General features: G+C 45.2%; 1 protein-coding gene and 1 non-coding gene across 5 annotated transcripts in view; both read right to left on the bottom strand.

The window, feature by feature from the left end:
• CALCOCO2 (calcium binding and coiled-coil domain 2) overlaps positions 1-24,625 on the bottom strand; it is a 40,476-nt gene that overhangs the window by 14,782 nt on the left and 1,069 nt on the right. For 3 of the 4 annotated variants that reach the window (XR_007123428.1, XM_047707695.1, XM_047707694.1), the window contains exon 2: positions 4,940-5,129. Coding sequence is in view for 3 of the 4 variants with exons in the window: in XM_047707695.1 (XP_047563651.1) it covers positions 4,940-5,119 (180 nt within the window). In the remaining variant the exon portion in view is untranslated. Of the gene's footprint in view, positions 1-4,939; positions 5,130-13,306; positions 13,408-24,625 lie in introns of those variants that run through there. The other variant, XM_047707696.1, reaches the window with a different exon arrangement.
• LOC125088285 (U2 spliceosomal RNA) lies at positions 2,699-2,889 on the bottom strand. Its single transcript, XR_007123680.1, has one exon. It is a non-coding gene; the product is annotated as a U2 spliceosomal RNA (small nuclear RNA).

The raw sequence follows: 24,625 nt of genomic DNA, 5'->3' as shown, positions 1-24,625 counted from the left end.
GTTCCAAAAATTCTGTTACCACTTCAGACAGAGAACGGTGAGTGACTGGGGAAAACATTGAAGAAGTTCTGGGCTTGTGACTCTGATCCCACTACCTTCTCCCAACAGCGTTCTTAGAACTTCTTAATCAGAAAGCCCTTCTGACCCGCTGTCTCTGTGGGTCCATCCTCTCCTGTGTCCAGGCCAGTCTTGTCACCCACACTGACCTGGTTATACTCATGCATTTTTAAAAATGCCGTTTTTGAATCATGTGCATGCAGGAGTGGAGGGGCAAAAGGGTTTTTAGATTATGAGGTAGGTCCCAGATAACGGACTCCAGTCTACAGAATTTTCGTCAGTGTTTTTCTTAATGCGAGCTTAATGAAGGCTTTTTGGTGACAGATACTGACAACAATCTGGTGGTCACAGAGGCCTCTTCTAGGTCTTGAATCGGTAAGTCATGATATAAGGATACTATAAAATATGCCTCAGAGCAGAAAGCTGGCTAAGTGGAAAATACTCTCAGTAAATGTGAAGAGGGGTAAAAGATGGCTCAAGCCATATCTGGAAGATAAGGGCACACCAGAGACTAGAAAGGGAGCCATTGTGTCTTCGAGGGGAGAGCACTCAGCAAATGAGAAGCGAAATTACATTTATTGCCATATTTTGACCCTGCCTGAGCCCAGTGGGAGGAACAAGAACTAAAAATAAATTCCATTTTTATATATGAAGGAATCAGTGCAGGGTTGAAAAGGCTACACTGAAAGCGCCTGAGAACATACCGGGGCATGTTTTAGTGTCTCATTAATACACACCCCATTGCTGTAAGCAGCTCACAGCCGCCGCGGCCTGTGGTGGTACAGGAAGCGGGAATTTTATGGAGTCTTCATTCACATCCTGGAGTTTCTTAATGCACTGTGACCAAAATATCATCTGGGAAGGCCCAAGAATTACTGCAGTGTTGGAGCAAGGAAACAGCTTCTGGCCACCTGCAACTTCTGCCCTCCGCCCTTCCACCTGCGTGGTCCTGGGCCTCTCATGGCACGACATGTCCCCTCTTAGAGCCCCTCGAAATATTTAAATGCCCAGGGGAAGGGAACTGGAGCAGAGGACTGTGCACTAAAGGCAGGAAAGGTAACTTCCACTTTAGGCTCTAGCGTTGCTGGTAGCTTTTGCTGTGTCGAGAAGACGAAGCACAGAGCACATTCAAAACCAGTTCACAAGTGCCCGCCTGGCACCGAAGGACCCGTGTTGGGACTGCTGAGGAGCTAAGGAATATGGTTGAGCCCGGCACTGGAAATGATTCAGCTGATGGAGCATGCGATGTTTCTGGGGTTTTTTTAATTAGAAAGAAAGAAAAAGATTAAGTGCTCTGTACCCCCAATGTGGGGCCTGAACTCACAACCCTGAGATCAAGGATTGTGCAGCTCTACCGACTGAGCCAGTCAGGCACCCTGAGCGTGCGACTCTTGATCTCGGGGTTGTGAGTTTGAGCCCCATGTGTGGTGTGGAGTTTACTTAAAATTAAAAAGAGGGGCGCCTGGGTGGCTCCATTGGATGAGTGTGCAACTGTTGATTCTGGCTCAGGTCATGGGACTGGGCTATGCACTGGGCTCCGCACTCAGCGTGTGGTCCACTTGACATTCTCTCCCTCCCTCTGGCCCTTCCTCCCCCTGCTCTCTCTCTCTCTAAAATAAATAAATAAAACCTTTAAAAAGAGAGAGAGACTGCACTATAAGAACACCAGGTGAGGGGCGCCTGGGTGGCTGTTGTTGAGCGTCTGCCTTTGGGCTCAGGTCATGGTCCCAGGATCCCAGGAGGAGCCCCACGTTGGGCTCCCTGCTCAGCAGGAAGCCTGCTTCTCCCTCTCCCACTCCCCCTGCTTCTGCTCCCTCTCTTGCTGTGTCTCTGTCAAATAAATAAATAAATCTTAAAAAAAAAAGCTCACACAGGTGAGCTTTCCAAGGGAGATACGGAAGATAACACTTTAAATCAGTTCTTAGTTTTCTAATTTACCATCTGTTCAGATGAATTCAGAAGAGGAAAAAAAGCAGAGGTTTAGGAAACAAACTCATTTACCACTTACTCACTGGGAAAGTCACCACCTTGAGTATATCCATTTTGTTCATCTGTGCACGAGATAACACTCCCAGTCTGAGGGTGCTGCTGAGCCGTAAGGCTCAGTGAGAACACACACGAGCGCGCACACACACCCACAGAAAACCTCATCAAAGACATCATCTGTTCTTAAAAATTTGTGTTCTTTTTACTAAGTTCTCTTAACACTTTCTTTCAGGCTTCTAGGTAGCTGTTTAAGTCAATAGCTTTATGGACAATGAACATAAGGGGCCATTTTTTGTATTAATGGTTTTCTTTATGGAATCACTGCGCTGTCTCTGAAATGCACAAAGCACTCCAAATACAGAGGCATTTTTCAAAAATTATTTTTTTTTTTAAGAATTTATTTATTTGACAGAGAGAGAGATCACAAGCAGGCAGAGAGGCAGGCAGAGAAAAGAGGGGGAAGCAGGCTCCCTGCTGAGCAGAGAGCCCGATGCAGGGCTGGATCTCAGGACCCTGGGATCATGACCTGAGCCAAAGGCAGAGGTCTGATCCACTGAGCCCCCAAGGCGCCCCTCAAAAATTATTTTAAACATTTGTTTTAATTTAATTAATTAATTTATTTACTAAACAAATCTTTTATTTACTACTTTAGTGGGGAGGGTGCACTGTTCCTGGAGGTACTGCAATGCCAGGTCAACATGTGGAGTGGACGGAGCAAGCTCCTATCCCAACTCCCTACTCCAAAAATCCATTTAATATATTGTCCTCGGATAGAGGACGTATCAGATATTAAACTGATAAGAACAGATACTACACTTGGTCTTAGCCAAAGGGCCGAGAAGCAATTAAACATTTGTTTATTTTTTAATTTATTTTTTTTTAAGATTTTATTTATTTATTTGAAAGAAAGAGATCATAAGGCAGAGAGGCAGGCAGAGGGAGAGGACGGGAAGCAGGCTCCCTGCTGAGCAGAGAGTCCGATGCAGGGCTCAATCCCAGGACCCTGGGATCACAACCTGAGCCGAAGGCAGAGGCTTTAACCCACTGAGCCACACAGGTGCCCCTAAACATTTGTTTTTTAAAAGCATAAGATTTTCATCTGGTTTATGGTCAAGTCCTCACTGGAAATTGCTAAGTCCCTGGAAAATACAACCAGTCTAGACAAAACAGAAATATAATTGTTGGGGGGGTGGATTAAGATTACATTTCAAAGGCAAACAAGCAATTTTCAAATTGTCCTCTTTCTTAATTATCTCTATCTGCACTGTCCAGAATGATAGCCACTAGCCACATGAGGCCATTTAAATTTAAATTAATTAAATTTTAGTTAATTCACCAGCCACATTTTAAGTGCTCAACAGCCACAAATGGCTAGAGGCCATTATACTGGACAGTGAAGGAACAGCTCCATTGCAGAAAGTTCTATTGGACAGTTTTGCTACATGTGGAGAAGAAAAAAAACAAGAATCATCTTCCAAAATAGGAAACAGTCCACTGTGTCAGGACATCCTTTAGTCTAACGAGTCCATATCCCGAGTCTCAGGAGGTGTCCCTGATACTCGCCAGTATGTCTCTGATTGTCTGCTCTCCTTGCCTCTAAATGCCAGCTTCCACAGTTCCATTAGTTAGCTTAGAATTCCAAACAATTATGGAAAAGTAACTCTATGAGGGATGGAACGAGCATGAGCTCCTCCACAGTGCAGTCAAGAATGATGTCTGGTTTCAGGATGAACAACAAGGCAAACAATCACATGACATACGGAGATGTCAAAACAAAGGTCACTGATGTTGGAACTCAGCAGTGTAAATTACTTAAATTTGACCTTTATCTCCTGTCTCTAGATATAATAGGAAGATCTGTCATTATGGTGTGTGTGTGAGTGTGTGTGTGTGACGTGAGAGATGGAGACACACAGACAGGGGGAGAAAGGGAGGCAGAGAATAAGCTGACTATACTAAAACAAAGTACCATTTCTATACTTGAACTGGCAGGGTGTTAAGCACTAGGAGAGGTCCCTGAGGGACCTCCGAAAATTTCTATCCATGGAAATCTTTACAAAGAAACAAGTCATACTTATTCAGGAACAAACTTCTTAGATGCAGGATGTCAAACCCGGGAACTTCTCAACCTCCTTTTTAGATATGTAATACTCATATTAAAACAAGTTAAACATTCTTCTAAGTAAGAAAGCAATGTTTAAGGTCACAGAAATTACATAAGGGGCCACTCATCCTAGTCAATTCATAGGTGAGTATTTCAAAATAGGATAATTTTAAAACATTTGGTCTTTAAATTAAAATTAAAGTTAAATTAAAACTTGAGTCCCACAGCACATGTTGGTGTGTGAAGGTAGAAGTAGGGAAGTACCAGGAAATTTAGTTTAGGATTTTAAAATTGGCCCAGGGATGCCTGGGTGGCTCAGTGGGTTAAGCGTCTGCCTTCGGCTTAGGTCATGATCCTAGAGTTCTGGGATCAAACCCCATGTTGGACTCCCTGGTCAGCGGAGGCCTACTTCTCCCTCTCCCTCTGCTGCTCCCCTTGTTTGTGTACTCTCTCTGTCAAATAAATAAATAAAATCTTTTTAAAAAAGTTTTTAAATGGCCAGACCAGAAAAAAAGTCAGGGGGGCACCTGGGTGGCTCAGTCAATTAAGCATCTGAGTTCGGCTCAGGTCATGATCTCAGGGACCTGGGATCGAGCCCTGTGCTCCTTGTTCAACAGGGAGTCTGCTTGTCCCTGTGCAACACCCCAAACTCTCATTCTCTCTCTCAAATAGATTTTTTAAAAAAGGCCAGACATAAGATGCAAAATGCTTATAACACACAGACAGTCACATAGTCAGGAATGAAGAGTCACCTCTAGTTCCCAGTCACTTGGTACTAAATTAACCACTTACTCGAAAGATGCCAATCCAATCCTTTCGGCGGGGAATGAAATGCTGGGTGAGCGTATAATAGCATGTGACATCCCCTCCAGGGACATAGAACTTCTCCACGCTATTAAAGATGACCTGAGAGAAATGACAATGATCCAGCAAAACAGCTGATGTGGGGGGATCTTCTACTGTCTCTTCCATGGTGGGCGTCCTGTTATGAGATACGGGATAAAATAAGGCTCAGAGTTGTCTGAAATGTTGGGAGATTTCTGGGCTCTCACCCAGGGAACATTCCATTCGAGGCGAGTCAGGAAAAGCAAAAGCCTGACAGGGATTGAGACCATACAACTTGCTTTCTGTTTCACTTTGAGTCAGTTTGCATTCATAGCTTCCTATGCTACAAGAACTTTCTAAGAATGTCTTTGATCTCCACCACAGGCCCACCACCCTCTCATACCTCACATACCCTCTGCTCATGGCTGTTTGTGGCACTTCTAATGCCTTAAATATATTAGCAAGGCAGCCTAGAGGAAAATAACCGGAGCTGGGAACAGTAAGACCTAGAGTCTTGATTTTTTATCCCATCCAGTCCTGTGACTTCTGAGTATCAGTTGCTTTACATTTCGGCTTCTACCTTCAGTTCCATTCATCCTGTAACTATCGAGTCCTCGCGTGTACATATTAAGGCACTCTGCTAGGAGCTGGGCATGGGTGCAGGAAGAAAAGGGAGGGTTGACAGATTATCTGACATGCACCAGTGACAAGCACGGGCTCTGAAACCAGAATGGTGAGGTTCAAATTCCAGCCTCACTACCTATAAACGCACGAGCTTGAGCAACTCACGTCATCAGCTGGGTTCTCTGCCTGCTGCCTCACCTGTAAGACAGGGCTACGAACACCTACGTCACTTGGTTTTTCATGAACGTTAACTGAAATAATGTGAACTCAGCAGGCCTTTAAATCACTACCTGCCATAGAGTCACGCCAAGTAGAAACACGTAGAATAACAGAATAACGTACGAGCAGAGTCTGCAAGAAGAAAGGGCTTGCCGGATGTTAGTGATTTTCTTAACATTGTGGGGTGTTTGGTTTTGTTTTCTGGCAGTCTTTGCCCTGGAAGGGTCCCAATGCAATACGGCAGTTAGATGAGAAAACGAGTGACCAGCAAACGAATGGAATCAATGCAAAGTGCTCTGGGGTTCAAAAGAGGGAGAGATGTTGGGGAGCCTGGGTGGCTCAGTTGGTTGAGCAACTGCCTTCGGCTCAGGTCATGATCCTGGAGTCCTGGGATCGAGTCCCACATCGGGCTCCCTGCTCGGCGGGGAGTCTGCTCTTCCTCTGACCTCTCCACTCTCACACTCTCTCTCTCTTAAATAAATAAATAAAATAAAATTAAATTTAAAAAGAGGGAGAGATGCAACTGGCTAGGAAAATGAAGGAGAGCTTTGAGGGGTGAGAAGAGTCCTGGATAAGCCCTCAAGGAAGATGAGCCTTAGGATTTGGGGGTGAGGAAATTCCAGGTGAGTGAAATGCTATGCATAAAAGCAACGAGAGAGGGGCGCCTGGGTGGCTCAGTGGGTTAAGCCTCTGCCTTCGGCTCAGGTCATGGTCTCAGGGTCCTGGGATTGAGCCCCGCATCGGGCTCTCTGCTCAGCAGGGAGCCTGCTTCCCTTCCTCTCTCTCTCTGCCTGCCTCTCTGCCTACTTGTGATTTCTGTCTGTCAAATAAATAAAATCTTAAAAAAAAAAAAGCAATGAGAGAGAGAGAGAGAAAGAGAGAGAGAGAGAGATGCTGCCCATGTTTGGAGGACAGTAAGCAAGTCGGATTCCTATTTGTAACATTGGGGATATAACCTGTATTTCACCTTTGCGGGTCACAGTACAGATAGAACGTGATCAAGGATGGCAAACTATCGGGGAGGTAAAAACAATAGAGAAAAGAAATAAAGTCTTTTGAATTGCTGAGATCTGACACTTCCTGCCTCTCAAAAGTCACGGGCTCCATCTTCTAAATGCTCCCTGAGTCTAACATTTAGTGAGTCCAGGATCCTCAACCCAGGATTTCATGGGGAAATGAAAACGATATCGTGGCTGTTATACAGGGGCTGAAGGAGAGCTGCATACAGGGGACTAGCACATGATCCCTTATAAATTCGGCTGCTGGAACATGTTGGGAGATTGTATACAACTCAATTTTTAAAAAGTAAGTACAACCAAAAAACACAGCCCTTCTAGTCCTGCCTGACCCTACTTATTTCCTGCTTTTATTTCAAACTCTAAACAACCAGGCCTCCTCTTCCAACTCCCCTAGTAGTCAATTTTCTCATAGAGAAGGCAAGGGGATTTTTGGTGGCACTGAGCTAAGGAACCAAGAAATGTATTAGCTTTCTGGTTTGTGACAATTTTGCCACATCCTTAACCTCAAACCTCAGATCAGTTTTTCCGAGGAAGGGGGTGGTCACATTCCAGTTGAGGTCAGAACTAGTTCCTCATATAAGCAGCTGCTTGTGTGATCTGTTGGATGCTATGGGAGGGTGGGCAGAGGTCTCAGCTTGCAGACCCCTCGCTTTCCTAGGGGTCTCAAGTCTTACTGAGGTCAGCATATCCCTCTGTCCTCAGCACAGAGCAGTTTTTATCTGAGTTCGTAAAATGACTTAATCTGTTGTCTGTGGATCATAAAGAACACTCAGGTAAGAGTGGCTTCAGGGCCTGTCTCTTAATTAACCTAAGTGCCCAACTCTCACTTCTTTTACTTCCTAACACGATCACCCCTGGACACAACACATAATGCCTAGCCCATAGTAATTGCTGATTAACTATTCACAGAATAAGTGAAATGCATGTGATTCACCAAAAAGTGAAAAGAAGGGGGCGCCTGGGTGGCTCAGTGGGTTGGGCCTTTGCCTTTGGCTCAGGTCGTGGTCCCGGGGTCCTGGAATCGAGCCCCACGTCGGGTTCTCTGCTCGACGGGGAGCCTGCTTCCTCCTCTCTCTCTGCCTGCCTCTCTGCCTACTTGTGATCTCTCTCCCTCTGTCAAATAAATAAATAAAATCTTAAAAAAAAAAAGTGAAAAGAAGGGGCTTTGTAGGTAAACAATGGTGGGAATGACCATGGGGCTAATTCTTTTTTAAGCCCTGCTCTTCATTTGTGGGATACTCTTGGAGAAGCTGCTGTTTCTCAGCTTTCTCTTCTCTAAAATAGAGTGAAGAGATGATAATCTCCAAGTGCTATATCAATTCTTGGTATGGCTGGTTCAGCTGGCATAGCTGGTTCGAGTGGCACAGTGCCAAAAAAACAAAAGGCACAGATTTGATTTCCTTAAGGACCCATAAAATTCACACTCCATTACCCACCTTCTACACACTCAAACTCTGGCAAGCTGTTTTGCAAATGGATGTTACTCTGAAAGGCAAGACCAGCCAAGGGTATGAGGGCTCCATATACCCTCTTTCCTACTAGAAAAACAATCAATCTATAAGCTCATGAACAGAACACTGAAGAAAGGACACGAATGTGTGCACACATGCACACTCACACACACACAAACACAGGCACAAAAGAGCTCATGTTCTGAGGCTTGAGTGTAGGTATAGCCGGTGGAAACTAGCTCTTTTCATTCATCTGAACACCTAATCATCTATCTGGAAAAGTCGACAGTCTTGGTTCCTTATTAGAAATGTAATATTCCGGGTGGCTCAGTGGGTTAAACCTCTGCCTTCAGCTCAGGTTGTGATCTCGGGGTCCTGGGATCGAGGCTCTCTGCTTAGTGGGGACTTGCTTCCCCCTCTCTCTCTGCCTACTTGTGATCTCTCTCTCTAATAAATAAATAAAATCTTAAAAATTTTTTTTAAATTTTTAAAATTTATTTATTTGACAGAGAGAGATCACAAGTAGGCAGAGAGGCGGGCAGAGGGTGAGGGGGAAGCAGGCTTCCCGCTGAGCAGAGAGCCCAATGTGGGGCTCGATTCCAGGACCCTGGGATCATGACCTGAGCTGAAGGCAGAGGCTTAACCCACTAAGCCACTCAGGTGCCCCTAAAAAATTTTTTTTAGAAAGTAAAATTCCATTAAGTTTCCCATTTCAGAGATCTCATCACCTTCCTGGGATGACTCAGAGGGTACCTAGTGGCTCTCTAGGTATCTGGAATTCAATTGTTCTTGAAATAGGAAACTTTCTTCTACCGAGACTGGGGAAGGGGTTGAGGAGGCAGGTGGAGTGGAGAACAGCCATGGCTTTGCTTCTCACCAAAGCTGAGGACAGAAAAGGCCATGGGTGAAAGGCCATGAGCATAACCAAGCTAATCTGAACTGGGTCAGTGAGGAGTTACCTCATTTAACTTTTCCTGGAAGGAAGGTATCTACTACTAATTTTTAAGGTCAGTGACCCTTAAAACCCTTTCCTCCCTCCCAGTGATCAGGTTCCTTGGGAGAAATAGGTTCTGACAATGGCTGGGGAAATCACCTTGCTGTCAAAGCAGTCCAGAAAGGACCGTTTGTGGAGGGGACAGACGGGACAGAGAGGATATGGAAGAAAAAGCAGAATGACTTAAGCATCAATTTCCCCTTCTTCTTTTTTTTTTAATTATTTCTTTTTTAAGATTTTATTTATTTGATGGAGATCACAAGTAGGCACAGAGGCAGGCAGAGAGAGAGAGAGAGGTGTATGTGGGGTGGGGGGAGGGAAGCAGGCCCCCTGCTGAGCAGAGAACCCGATGCAGGACTTGATCCCAGGACCCTGAGATTATGACCTGAGCCGAAGGCAGAGGCTTAACCCTCTTGAGTCACCCAGGCGCCCCTCAACTTCCCCTTCTTTAACCGCTCCTTCCACTATAGAACCTGTCTGCCAACCATTTCTAGTTCTGACCACATCCATGGAGGGTAATGAAAAGAAGTAGGAAAAGAGCAAAAGTTAAATTTAGAAGCCTGGAGAGCTATGGAGTCATAAAAAAGCAGGGGGATGAATTAGGCCCCCTACAAATCATGGGATGGTATTCAACCTAATTCCCTCCTCTTACTCTCATGCCCAAGACTAGCCACATGAGGAGTGAGCAGGGAAAACAAACAGGGACGTCCAAAAGCAAGCCACTGAGTAGGGAAAAATAATGCAGAGAGTCTATGGACTGTCAGAAGCACTTTACTTGGACTCTGATTTTTTTTTTTTTTTTCAGCTCAGTTTCCAAACGGATTAGGGTCCTCAGAGGATGTATGCAGTAACAGCCAACATGTTTTAAAATGAGTCCCCTGAACCGGCTTCTGGCTTCTATGAAAACCTGACACATTTTCATCTAATGAGCTTCTCAAGCCTAATATACTAGTCCCAGGACTGTTCCACGAGGGCAGAAATTCTCTTACATTCTCCTGAAGAAAAGGACAGCTAATTCAGCTTCTGCTCTGAGTCAATCTGTAAAGTACACTAATACGCTTTTTAGCAGAAAATTTTTTTTTAATTTGTAAGAAAGCTTTATTTTTTTTTATTTTTTTTTAATTTTATTTTTTATAAACATATAATATATTTTTATCCCCAGGGGTACAGGTCTGTGAATCGCCAGGTTTACACACTTCACAGCACTCACCATAGCACATACCCTCCCCAATGTCCATAATCCCACCCCTCCCAACCCCCTTCCCCCCATCAACCCTCAGTTTATTTTGTGAGATTAAGAGTCACTTATGGTTTGTCTCCCTCCCAATCCCATCTTGTTTCATTTACTCTTCTCCTACCCCCTTAACTCCCTTAGCAGAAAATTTTTTTAAAATATTATAAACCTTCCTGGTTCAGGTTCTAACAATGCAAATACGCAACCAGGTCAATTTCACCAATTTTCCTTAAGTTTTTCCCCATGTGTGCTGAACCACGAAGAGGAAATAATCTTACTAAAAAATAACTGATTCTGGGGCGCCTGGGTGGCTCAGTGGGTTAAGCCTCTGCCTTTGGCTCAGGTCATGATCTCAGGGTCCTGGGATTGAGTCCTGCATGGGGCTCTCTGCTCAGCAGGGAGCCTGCTCCCCCCCCCACACACACCTCTCTCTCTCTCTCTGCCTGCCTCTGTAGCTACTTGTGATCTCTGTCAAATAAATAAGTAAAATCTTTAAAAACAAACAAACAAAAAAACTCAAGTTCTACGTAGAGTATGCTCAACATTTTTACCTTAGCCTTTTATGCCTGTGGGCACATGTTTTAGAGAAATCAAAGACTATCAGTAGTTTATCTGGATTAGTCCACAGAAGGAAACCAAATGTTCCCACAGCCAAGAAAGAAATGCAAACCAATTCTTCATTTGGGAACAGTAAAAACAAAAGATAAGCAAAAAAATCCAAACTGCATTTCATCTAATTCCTTCATCCTGCTGATGTAACTTTCTAAACTAGTAGCCATTAGCAAAACGGATGAACTGATTTGAATCTCACTCCTCCCGGGCCCTGGAAGAGATGCTTGCTCAAAACCACCCTTAGAGAACCTGGACAGTAGCTCCTAAGGCCCTGAGCAAAAGCAAAGACACACCTCCCCTTATCTTTAAATTCTTGAGCTACTTATTCTTTTTTTTTTTTTTAAGATTTTATTTATTTGACAGAGAGATCACAAATAGGCAGAGAGGCAGGCAGAGAGAGAGGGTGGTGCAGGCTCCCTGCTGAGCAGAGAGCCCGATGTGGGGCTCGATCACAGGACCCTGAGATCATGACCTGAGCCAAAGGCAGAGGCTTAACCCACTGAGCCACCCAGGTGCCCCTTGAGCTACTTGTTCTAATCCAAAATTTCCAAGTTCGTTTTAGTTCTTTACCTAGTATCTTTCAGAGTGCCTTAGAGAACGCATATACCTCCAGGAGGCTTGTAATACTCTTCACTAACAACTGTTGGGATTGGTTGCCCCTGCTTGACATGCCACGCCAGCAGTACCAGCAGGAGAGAAGGAAAGCAAAACAGTCATGGGATAGGAGATGTGGGCAACCAGAAGAAACTGTGTTGAAAGCCTCAATGCTGTTTTCTAATCCTCTCTTTAACTTAACTGAGATGGTACACTTTTTCCTTGAAAAGGGGTGACAGGGCTAACCGCTGAAGTCACATGGGCGGTGACGGGTTTGAAGTGCGGTGGAAAGGGAACCAGGCTGGGAGCCAAGGGACCTGGGTTCCTGTCTTAGGTCTGCCACTAACTAGCTCTGACATCTTGGCTAAGTCGCACAACCTCCTTTTAGGCCTCAGTATCCTCATCAGTAAAATTGCACGGATCAGGCTAGAAAACCTCCAAGGAACTTTCCAGCTACAATGATGATCCGAAGTGAAAGAAAAAGAAAGTGAAAGAGGTCGTTTTAACGGTCTTTCCTTTCATCTAAGGAAATAAGGAACCACGGCATTGTATCAACAAGCACAAAGTGTTTAAAGAGCCCTAGAGGTACTATCTGACTTGAAAGACGATACCTGTTAGGGCTAAGTAACTCTCACCACCTTTCTTGGGGTCCTTTCCACTCCACAGCTGTCATACCTGCTAAAAGGTAGAGTTTCAGGTAGAGGCCCTTTAAGATATTTGTGAAAGTGAGGCACCTGGATACTCCCTAATCATGTACTCTACATATAATCTACAAAGACACTGAAAAGTCCTCGGTTTTTGATGGTTTTTGCAACCAGGGAAGTAAGTTATAATACATAGCATCTGTATTATTCTACTCAGCACCAGCAATGGCCACTTGTTGGCTTGCATCGGGAGCGAAGAATCCAAGTGATAGAAAAAAGTTAACATGCCCGGAAGGCGCTGAAATCTTAATGGGGGAACGTTAGCCCCCAAACTGGGCTCATGGTAGCGGTGGGGAGGGGCTTCGGGAGATCAGCTGTAAAGAAGCAGGTCATTACACTCCAGTTGCTCTTTGTTCTGCCTAGAATATCTCCGATTAGAGAAGGCCTCCTCTGAAGGAAAGGGACCTTAGCGATCAGGGAATAGACAGGGAAACTGAGGCCCAAAGGGAAAGGAACTTGCCTAGCGTGTAACTCGGCCTCGTAGCAAACAGCGATGTTGATGCCTTCAAGGACAGGGATTAAGTAACTACCGAGACCTTGGCCCGCTGGGGGAGGGAGGCGTTGATGCCGTGACGTCAGGACCCCCGAACCCCGTCAGAGGGGTCCCTTCTGCTCAAGGAGACTGCCACTGGGCCACAAGCACTGAAATTCTGCCCTCCTCCGGAGAAAACTGGCCCTCGACCCTCCAAGGCCGCGGAAGGGGCTCCAGGGGCCCCATGACGCCACACACACACTGTTACCCTGTAAGGATGAAAGGAAGTGAAAACCGAAACCAGCCGCACCGCTGCCTGCCCAAGGTCCTTTCTGAAGAGTGGAAATCTGAATTTGGAGAACCCGAAGGCCCAACTGCCCCTAATTGCCCTCCTTCACTCCAGGGACTCACCAGGGGTAGCAGCCGGCGTCGGCGCAACAGCAACAGGGCAGAGCAAGGCACAGGGGCGGGGCTAAAAGCCCAGGGGAGAGCCGATCCCATCTGGTCCCGCCCACTACGTCACAACGGCTACCAAGCCCCGCCCCTGCAGCGGCGCTTGCTGGGACTTGTAGTGCTTAGGTGACTGGGGCCCAGGGGTGCTCCGCGGAACTATGTGGTTTTCGCTCATCCGGAAGAGTTCCCCAAGGAGCCTATTTCTTCCCCTAGAATGAGCCGTTTACTTACCTTGGAAAAAAAAAAAAAACCACACAGAAGTTTATTTCTTTCAGTCCTGAACAAGAAAGGGCCATCTGGAGGTCATCTTCATTGTTCTCCTGCCTCTACATAGCTCTTCACTAAGAGCCCTACAGATGAGACCCTCTTTGGCATTTAGTCATCCTTCCGCCTGCTCCTAAAGGAGATCCAGCAATCTCCCTGGATGCCCCTGTTTCTGTGTTTCATCTTTCCCTTCCTATAAAGAAATTATTTTTTAGCGTTAACTCTGCCAAGGTAGTGTTCTTAAATACAATAAGAATAAAGTCAATAGAGGGAATTCCTTATCTTTGATAAGTGATCAATCCCTGGCCTGTCTTCAGCAAGTATCCTGTTAAGTCGGTTCAGCAGGAATCCCCCTCCCCCACCCTTGATGTCTTTTCTTAGTAATTTTCCACCCACTTGTCCTTATTGTATTTGGAGTTGAGCGCAATCTTTATCTATTGTAATGTCCCTATGGCAATACTCCTAGATAAAGCCTCTCTTAGTGGTTTAACAAGTGTCAGAGTAATTACTTCTTTAACACCGCAATTGCTATCTATGGGTGGTTAGAAGTGCCTCTTCTCCAAGGTGTAGTATCCTTCTAAGTCTGGAAAGAAACTTTCCATGCCATCTAACTGGGGAATTTATGTCCCTGAAGACACTTTACATTTCAGGCAGAAGAATAAGCATTCCTTATACTGCCTTAGCACAAAATCGGTGGCATTCAACTGAGAAGAATGGATGGCGGAAAATAGTAAGCCAGCAAACTTTTACTGGGGGTTCTGTTGAAAGTTCAAGTCACCTTCTATGTCACCAAAATTATGCTCTTCCATTTTAAACTCTGTCTACAGGGATAAGTGTCCTCAGTATCCTGGATATATCTCCTTTAATTTTACTTACTAGCTTTTTTTTTTTTTTTAAAGATTTTATTTATTTATTTGACAGAGAGAAATCACAAGTAAGCAGAGAGGCAGGCAGAGAGAGAGGAGGAAGCAGGCTCCCTGCTGAGCAGAAAGCCCGATGTGGGGCTCGAACCCAGGACCTGGGATCATGACCTGAGCCGGAGGCAGCGGGCCAACCCACTGAGCCACCCAGGCGCCCCCTTACTAGCTTTTTTAAAAGCCCTTATTATTGACATCATCTAAACCCACACACCTTACCATCCATATTAATACAACTATTTCATGGAACTTTTTTGCCTGGATGTTAAAAAATGCAAATGAATCCATTGTGCGTTTTAGAAGTCGCCTAGAAGAACCACCGATTTAAAAAAAAAAAAAAAAAGATTTTATTTGGGGTGCCTGGGTGGCTCAGTTGTTAAGCGTCTGGCTTCGGCTCAGGTCATGATCTCAGGGTCCTGGGATTGACCCCATGTTGGGCTCCCTCCTCCTCGGAAAGCCTGCTTCTCCCTCTACTACTCTCCCTGCTTGTGTTCCCTCTCTCGCTATGTCTCTCTGTCAAATAAATAAAGTCTTAAAAAAAAATATTTACTTAGTTGACAGAGAGATAGCAATAGAGGGAACACAAACACGGGGGAGATGGAAAGGGAGAAGCAGATGCGAGACTTGATCCCAGGACCCTGGGATCATGACCTGAGCTGAAGGCAGACGCTTAACTGACTGAGCCACCTTGGCATCCCAGAGCCACCAATTCTTCAATAGAAAGCATCACATGATGATAGCTCTATACTTTTCAAGACTCTTAGAATCCCCGGCCTCAAAAATCCTTGTTTGGCTGTGCCCACCAATCCCAAGCTGTTATATCATGACTCTTACCCTATCCTAGTCAACTTTTGCTTCTACCCTCACATTGAAAGATCCACCCCCTTCCCCAAACCAAACTTCGAAGTCTCAATAAACACCACTATTTTGTCCTTCTGCCCCAAGCTTGTACTACAACTTTGCCAAGATGGTGTATTCCTCACTAAGGTAAGAATAATCTTAGGTTTGTCTTTTTTTTTTTTTTTAAGATTTTATTTATTTATTTGACAGACAGAAATCACAAGTAGGCAGAGAGGCAGGCAGAGAGAGAGAGGGAGAAGCAGGCTTCCCACTGAGGAGAGAGCCCGATGCGGGGCTCGATCCCAGGACCCTGGGATCATGACCTGAGCCGAAGGCAGAGGCTTTAACCCACTGAGCCACCCAGGCACCCCATTAGGTTTGTCTTTTTAAGAATGATTTATTTTTTCGCCAAAGATAAGGGAGGCAAGGGCAAATATGAACTACTGGGACTTCATCAAGATCAAAACCTTTTGCACAGCAAAGGAAACAGTCAACAAAACCAAAAGACAACTGACAGAATGGGAGAAGATATTTGCAAGCGACATATCAGATAAAGAGTTAGTATCCAAAATCTATAAAGAACTTATGAAACTCAACACCCAAAGAACAAATAATCCAATCAAGAAATGCGCAGAGGACATGAACAGACATTTCTGCAAAGAAGACATCCAGATGACCAACAGACACATGAAAAAGTGCTCCATATCACTCGGCATCAGGGAAATACAAATCAAAACCACAATGAGATATCACTCACACCAGTCAGAATGGCTAAAATTAACAAGTCAGGAAATGACAGATGCTGGCAAGGATGCGGAGAAAGGGGAACCCTCCTACACTGTTGGTGGGAATGCAAGCTGGTGCAGCTTCTCTGGAGAACAGTATGGAGGTTCCTGAAAAAGTTGAAAATAGAGCTACCTTACGACCCAGCAATTGCACTACTGGGTATTTACCCTAAAGATACAAATGTAGTGATCCGAAGGGGCAAGTGTCCTCAAATGTTTATAGCAGCAATGTCCACAATGGCCAAACTATGGAAAGAGCCGAGATGTCCATCAACAGATGAATGGATAAAGAAGATGTAGTGTGTGTGTGTGTGTGTGTGTGTGTGTGTATAAAGAAGATGTAGTGTATATATAACATTTAGCATTAACTCTGCTAAGGTAGTGTTCTTAAATACAATAAGAATAAAGTCATTAGAGGGAATTCCTTATCCTTGATAAGGAATATAAATATATATATATATATATATATTATGCAGCCATCAAAAGAAATGAAATCTTGCCATTTGCAATGATGTGGATGGAACTAGAGGGTATTACGCTGAGCAAAATAAGTCAGTCAGAGAAAGACAATTATCATATGATCTCCCTGATATGAGGAATTTGAGAGGCAACGTGGCGGGGGGGTTGAGGGGGATAGGGAAGGAAAAAATGAAACAAGATGGGATTGGGAGGGAGACAAACCATAAGAGACTCTTTTTTTGTTGTTGTTAAGATTTTATTTATTTGAGGGAGAGACAGTGAGAGAGAGCATGAGCCAGGAGAAGGTCAGAGGGAAAAGCAGACTCCCCGTGGAGCTGGGAGCCCAATGCAGGACTCGATCCTGGGACGCTGGGATAATGACCTGAGCTGAAGGCAGTTGCTTAACCAACTGAGCCAGCCAGGTCCCCCATAAGAAACTCTTAATTTCACAAAACAAACTGAGGGTTGCTGGGGGGTGGGGGGATAGGGAGAGGGTGGTTGGGTTATGGACGTTGGGGAGGATATGTGCTATGGTGAATGCTGTGAAGTGTGTAAGCCTGACAATTCACAGACCTGTACCCCTGAGGATAATAAAACCTTATATGTTAATTAACAACAACAAAAAAGATTTATTTTTTCGAGGAGGGGAGAGGCAGAGGGAGAGAGAGAATCCTGAAGCAGACTCCCCGCTGAGCATGGAGCCCAACAGAGGGCTGGATCCCAGGACCCTCAGATCATGACCTGAGCCAAAATCAAGAGTCAGGTGCTCAGCCAACTGAGCCACCCAGGCTTCCCTCAGTTTTGTCTTATCAGTAGGTTGTTTTGGTGATACTTTGGGAAGCTAAATTTGATAGCATAGAATAAAAAATTAATTAGTCTGATTTATTTCTGATAGGAGTGTCAAGGGAGGGCTGCAAGTACAACCGTTTAGATCTGGGTAGTGAAGGAATGGGAATTGATATTCACACCTACACCTCCATTTCTATCTTCAAGTGTTAGGAATGGAGACAAACAGACTGGGGCTGGGAGTAGTTTTCTGTGCCTGAAACAGTGCGTTTTCTCATTTACTCCTTATAAGGGAAGCCCTTTTATTATCCCCATTTCACAGATGAGACAATTGAGACAATTGGAGATGTACAGTTACTTGCACAGGCTCACCTGGCTAGTGTTATCAGAAGGGTCTGTACCAAGCATTCTGATTCAAGCAACTTGGGTCCTAATCGTGACACTCACTAGACTCTTTACCAGAGTTCAGTAATCCATAAGGGAAGACCAGGGCATAAATGAGTATGATACCACATGATAGTGGCTTTATAAGAGGGATTACACAGTGTTAAGGTAGCATGGCATTAATTTTAAAGCTTCAAAAAAAGGTGTTAGAGAAAAAGTTATTCTGAAGCCTATTAAAACAGTAAGGAAAATTTTATTTGGGATGATTACAATAAGAACATTACAAAAGGGGAGAGAGACTGTGCTTAGTTCCCAAAAAAATGAGGACAAGTGGAGATTTACAGCAGTCAGGGAGGATGAGGGAGTCAATGGATGGAAAATTACAAGAGGAGACCTCAAGAATGGGGGATTCTGAGATGCCTGGGTGGCTCAGTCAGTTAAGCATCTGCTTTCAGCTCAGGTCATGATCCCAGAGTCCTGGGACTGAGTCCCGCATCTGGCTCCTTGCTTGTTGGGGAGCCTGCTTCTTCCTCTGCCGGCTGCTCCCCCTGCTTGTGCTCTCTATCTCTCCCTCTGACAAATAAATAAAATCTTTTTTTTTTCTCCAGAACTCTCTCTCTTTTTTTTTTTTTTTAGATTTTATTTATTTGAGAGAGAGAGAGTGTGAGAGGGGAGAGGTCAGAGAGAGAACAGACTCCCCGGACGAGCAGGGAGCCGGATGTGGGACTTGATCCTGGTACTCCAGGATCATGACCTGAGCTGAAGGCAGTTGCTTAACCAACTGAGCCACCCAGGCACCCCAAATAAATAAAATCTTAAAAAAAAAAAAAAAAAGAATGGGAGATTCTTCCTGAACTGGTTTAATAGGATTCTTGCTGAAGGCAGACTAAGGATTGATCAAATTTCAAGAATAAGGATTCTTGGGCGCCTGGGTGGCTCAGTGGGTTAAGCCACTGCCTTCGGCTCAGGTCATGATCTCAGGGTCCTGGGATCGAGTCCCGCATCGGGCTCTCTGCTCAGCAGGGAGCCTGCTTCCCTCTCTCTCTCTCTCTGCCTGCCTCTCTGTCTACTTGTGATCTCTCTCTGTCAAATAAATAAATAAAAATCTTTAAAAAAAAAAAAAAAAAAAAGAATAAGGATTCTTGGAGCGCCTGGGTAGCTCAGTCATTAAGCGTCTGCCTTCAGCTCAGGTTGCGATCCTGGGGTCCTGGGATCGAGCCCTACATCTAGCTCTCTGCTGCTTGGGAAGCTTGCTTCTCCCTCTCCCACTCTCCCTGCTTGTGTTCCTTCTCTCGATGTGTCTCTCTGTCACATAAATAAATAAAATCCTAAAAAAAAAAAAAAAAGGATTCTCTCTAAGCTGATTTTTTTTTAAAGATTTTATTTATTTATTTGAGAGAGAGACAGTGAGAGAGAGCATGAGCGAGGAGAAGGTCAGAGGGAGAAGCAGACTCCCCGTGGAGCTGGGAGCCCGACGTGGGACTCGATCCTGGGACCCTGGGATCATGACCTGAGCCGAAGGCAGTCGTCCAACCAACTGAGCCACCCAGGTGTCCCTCTAAGCTGATTTTTGCTGAAATTGGACTTGAAAGAGGATTTCAACTACCTCCATTTTGACCTCAGTCTGTACTTTCTAATTAAGTTCTTTCCCACCTATCTCTTAACTCAGGCAAAAGACCCTGCAGGCAAAGCATCCCGCTATGGGAACTGAAACTACCCCAACCCTCTCCAAGCTACAAGGACCACCCAGAGCCAGCAGGACCCAACATGACTAACTCCCAAGACAATGATCGACCTGACCTTTACTGCCCACCTGTTTGTACCCACCGACCTTCGTCTCACATTTTCCCTATCTAAACCTCTTAACTATTTTCAGGACTTTGGAGACGGTCCTTGAGACTGTCCACTGTCTTCCTCTTGTTGGCCTCCCTGAAATAAATCCCTTTCTTGTTTCTCCATGACTTGTCTCTCTGCCTTTGGATTTTGTCAGTGGTGAGCACCTGGTCTGTTTGGGGGGTCCCAGAACCCAGTGTCCTTGCACCCCTGGACCCCACCTGCAGACTTGGCAAAGACAGACACAGAAGCCCAGGTTGAGGCCTCATCCAGAAGAGGGCTCAGAGGAGCCTAAGTGACTAAAATTTGGTCAAAGAGTCTTTATCAAAGGAGACATTTGATTTACTTGAATAACAAGCTTGGCCACAGAAAAAGGGATGGGAACAAAATTTGACACAGAGGGAATAGTCATCTACAGCAGTGTTGTCCAGTAGAATTCTCTGCAGAGACGGAAATGCTCCTTACCTACACTATCTGATCTGGTAACCACTAACCACATGTGGCTACCGAGTGCTTGAAATGTGGCTATTCCAACTGGGAACTGGGTTTTTTATGGAGTTTAAATTTATTTTATGGGAGAAAATCAGATTTAATAGGATATGTATGTACGTATAGGGAAGCCAAACAGACGTGGAAATTCTCTATTCAAATGAAATTCATTCATTTATTTATTTATTTTCAAAGATCTTATTCATTTTTTTGACAGAGAGACACAGCGAGAGAGGGAACACAAGCAGGGGGAGTGGGAGAGGGAGAAGCAAGCTTCTGGCAGAGCAGGGAGCCCAAGGCAGGGCTCAATCCCAAGACCCTGGGATCATGACCTGAGCCGAAGGCAGACACTTAATGATTGAGCCACCTAGGTGCCCCAGAAATTTATTTTTTAAAAGATTTTATTTATTTATTTGAGAGAGAGAGAGAGTGCACGAGCAGGGAGAGGGACAGAAGAGGGATGGGGGAGAGAATCCCAAGCAGAGTTCTGCCTGTTCTCAAGCCCTACTCAGAGCTCGATCTCATGACGCTGAGATCATGACCTGAGCCACATTCAAGAGTCCGCTTAACCGACTGAGCCACCCAGGTGCTCCTGCAACTGCAGTTTAAACAGACATACATGCTCACTGTCCTTGCTGGTGCGTATCTGGAGCATCTGGGTGACAGGGGAGTGGACTATGGGGAGAAGAGGCAGGCAGCCTACAAGGTGTCCACGCAGCAGTAGTAGCTGCTTACTTTCACTTCTGCCCTCAGCTCCAGCCCTGCCCGGCTCTACCCAGTGGCAATGACTCTGGCCTTTGGACTCTCAACTCCATGAAAAAAGAGGGCGAGGGAGGAATGTTATCCTTGAAGCTTGCTGTCTCTGTAACCCACCTAGAACTCTGCAACTAGATGCCTTACAGAGTACAGAGAGTTTCTATGCCTGGATTTGCGAAAGAGAAGGACTGAACAATCATTGGAAAGAAGGAGACTACTAACTAGGTTAGGATGCTGTTGGGTTTTCTCCATGTGCAGGTCAAGTATGATGTTTTATAACCTTCTGGAGAAACAGGAGCCGGTATGCCTCACCTTAATCCCGTGTTTCTAGAATATGTGGGCAAACCAAGTCACCTGTTACACACTTCAGGGAATGTTAATATTTAAAGGTGCTTTGCAGGGCACCTAAGCAGCTCAGTGGGTTAAGTCTCTGCCTTCAGTTTAGGTCATGATCTCAGGGTCCTGAGATTGAACCCTGAACCCACACCACCCCCATCCTTTGCTCAGCAGGGAGCCTGCTTCCCCCTTTCTCTCTGCCTGTCTCTCTGCCTACTTGTGATCTCTCTCTGTGACAAATAAATATGATCTTAAAAAAAAAAAAATAAAGGTGTTTTGCAGGGGTCCCTGTAAGAACTTGGGAGGGCTGTTTTAAAACACAATGTTAAATAAACTAAAAGGGAGAGAGAGAGAGATTTCTTAATCCCACCCATACTTTCAAAACTGCTGTCTGTAGAGAAAAACCTCTCTGTTGGACCCCCCTCCCTTGATTAGCTGATGTGAATTGATTCTATAAGAATTATTTTACAACTCTGTAAATTGTAGGTAACTGACAGGCAAGGAATTCCTGTCTGGTCTGACAGAGGTTTGACTGTTTTCCCTCCTTCCCTTGGGGGGGTGGGGGGGAGGCAGTTTTTGTATCCATTTACAATTTCTTTCAATATTCCTTTTGCCAGGCAAATTGCGCTGCTTTTTTTTAAACTAGCAGAACCGTTGGTTCCCTCACTGACTGAGTTACATAAAATCTTTAACACGTGCACATTTTTTAAATTAAAGATTTTATTTATTTGGGAGAGAGAGAGAGATATATAGCAAGAGTGGGGGGAGGGGCAGAGGGAGAGGAAGAAGCGATGTGGGGCTCGACCCTGGGATCATGACCTGAGCCCAAGGCAGATGCTTAATGACTGAGCCACCCACGTGCCCCAACAATAAACCATTTTACCATAATTTACTTCACCATTCTCTAACCATTGAATATTTAAGTTCTTCATTAAATAATTTTTTTTAAAGATTTTATTTATTTATTTGACAGACAGAGATCACAAGTAGGCAGAGAGGCAGGTAGAGAGAGAGGAGGAAGCAGGCTCCCTGCTGCGCAGAGAGCTCGATCCCAGAACCCTAGGATCATGACCTGAGCCCAAGGCAGAGGTTTTAACCCACTGAGCCACCCAGGTGCCCCTTCATTAAATAATTTTTAAAGAGCAAAGATTCTATGTGAATTTAACTGCTTGTAAGTCTGGATTAGACTATATACTACTATTTTTTTTACGTATAAAATGATACCACTGTGCAAGAAAGAGGACTTCATACTATATACTCATTTTATGCACACATGTTTTGTTGGACCCACCAAAAATAAATGTTCACAGGAAATGGATGCTCCAAGCTCTTTGAAGAAAAATAAAAAGGCAAGTGTGACCGCAGGGGGTCTTTCGGCTACATGTGGTACACACATTAGTGCGTGTGTCTGTCTGGTTCCCAAGGTGTCCGGCAAACTGCTTTGCACACAGGAAGTATTCAAGTAACGCACTTTGGACTTCACATGCAAAAGGACACTTTCTATAGAACTTGCTTCCAAGATCCATCCACACCAAGAAGAGGATGGGCTGAAAACAATCATGAACAGCTCATTTCAGGGAGAGTGGTTTCCCCCAGAAGGAAAAGGGGAAGATGACAAAGGACAAGATAAAGGCAGAAGCCCAGAAGTTCCATTGCTCGAGGGCAAGCAGCCCCATTCCCTGGGGCTCTGTCAGCCCCATCAGCTACACAGCAAAGTGGGAGTGCTGGCCAGCAGTCTCTGTTTCTGTTTCACCAGTAACGGTAGTAAGATTGTGTGAAGGAGGGAGTAGTGGGTTCTATGAACTCACTGCGAGGCCTTGGTCAAGCCACTACATTTTTCTGGGCCTTGATTTCCTTTTCTAAATAGAATTCAAGGGGCGCCTGGGTGGCTCAGTGGGTTAAAGCCTCTGCCTTCGGCTCAGGGCATGATCCCAGAGTCCTGGGATCGAGCCCTACATCGGGCTCTCTGCTCAGCAGGGAGCCTGCTTCCCCTCCTCTCTCTCTGCCTGCCTCTCTGTCTACTTGTGAGCTCTCTGTCAAATAAATAAAATCTTTAAAAAAAAAATAGAATTCAAGGGAAATACTCGGTTGTAAGAGCGTTTCTGATTTAACAGGAATTCTGATTCTGTGATTGTACACACTTCCAGAACATGCCCTCATACCTTGCAGACCTAAAGCAAAGAAACAAAAACAAAAAACAAGACACCACCATCAAAACCCCTAAACTGGGGCATGGGGGGAAAAAAAGATTTTCTAAGAATATTTGTCTCATTTCCACTCCCTATTCCATTCCGGGTACATATACCAAGACTTTAAAGAATACAACATCTTGGGCACCTGGGTGGTTCAGTGGGTTAAAGCCTCTGCCTTTGGCTCAGGTCATGATCCCAGAGTCCTGGGATCGAGCCCCACATCGGGCTCTCTGCTCCGAGGGGAGCCTGCTTCCTCCTCTCTCTCTGCCTGCCTCTCTGCCTACTTATGAGCTCTGTCAAATAAATAAATAGAATATTTAAAACAAAACAAAACAAAACAAAAACCTTAGAGGAAGGGTCCTAAGCTGAGAAAAGAGTCTGTGGGTCAACTGTAGAGCAAACCACATTCTGAGGATTTTGTTATTGTCTTGTTAGCTAGTCAGGTAGGTGTCTTAGGAACAAACAGCGAAAACAAGTTTCATACCTCTATGTCCTGCTGTCCCCCTTGTACCCTCTGGCCTCTTGAGCTCAGGGGAGGGGACACAGTCCCAATTTTCTGACTCCTGGAAGGGAGACTCCAACATACTCCTTCAAACTTTCACACCCAGGCCCAGAAAAACCCCGGGTGTTTGCCTAGGGGATTTGTCTTCCCTTTTTCCCCCCTTTTAAGATTTATTTATTTGTGGAATGAAGGGGAGGGGCAGAGGGAGAGAGACTCTCAGGCACACTTCCTGCTGAGCACTGAGCCCCACACTGGGTTCAACCTCAGGAACCCACCCCCTCGCCCCCGCCCACTGATCATGACTTGAGTGGAAATCAAGAGTCAGACCCTAACCGACCTAACCCCCCAGATGCTCCGGACCTCAGGGAATTTTCTGTTTTGGGTTTGCCTGGCACAAATCACTGATGCTTTCTGATTTCCTGGCTGTCACTCTGGCCCTGGAGGGGATGCCTGACAGGGTTGAAGCCGGCTTTGCTTTCCAGTGAGGGCAGGTCTACGGTTCACCCTGTGTTTGTTCCCGTCATCACCCCTGAAAGGACAGGGGTGCCAGCCTCTGGCCTATTAACTCCCGCTGCCGCCAACCCTCTCATAAATAACCAGTTGTCAGGGATTTTAATGGAAACCCTCTGGAAGCTGTAAATCTTTGCGGCTCCATCCTGCATCCTTTCCCTCATTTCCATCACAATATTGCTCCAGAGGGACCCGAGACCAAAGCAGGAGCTTGGCAGGGCAGA

This window comes from Lutra lutra, chromosome 16 (genome assembly GCF_902655055.1).
Source record: "Lutra lutra chromosome 16, mLutLut1.2, whole genome shotgun sequence".
In the NCBI taxonomy this organism is placed as follows: Eukaryota; Metazoa; Chordata; class Mammalia; order Carnivora; family Mustelidae; genus Lutra; species Lutra lutra.
The sequence above is the reverse complement of the archived record's forward strand: the minus strand, read 5'-3'. Positions and strand labels throughout refer to the sequence as shown.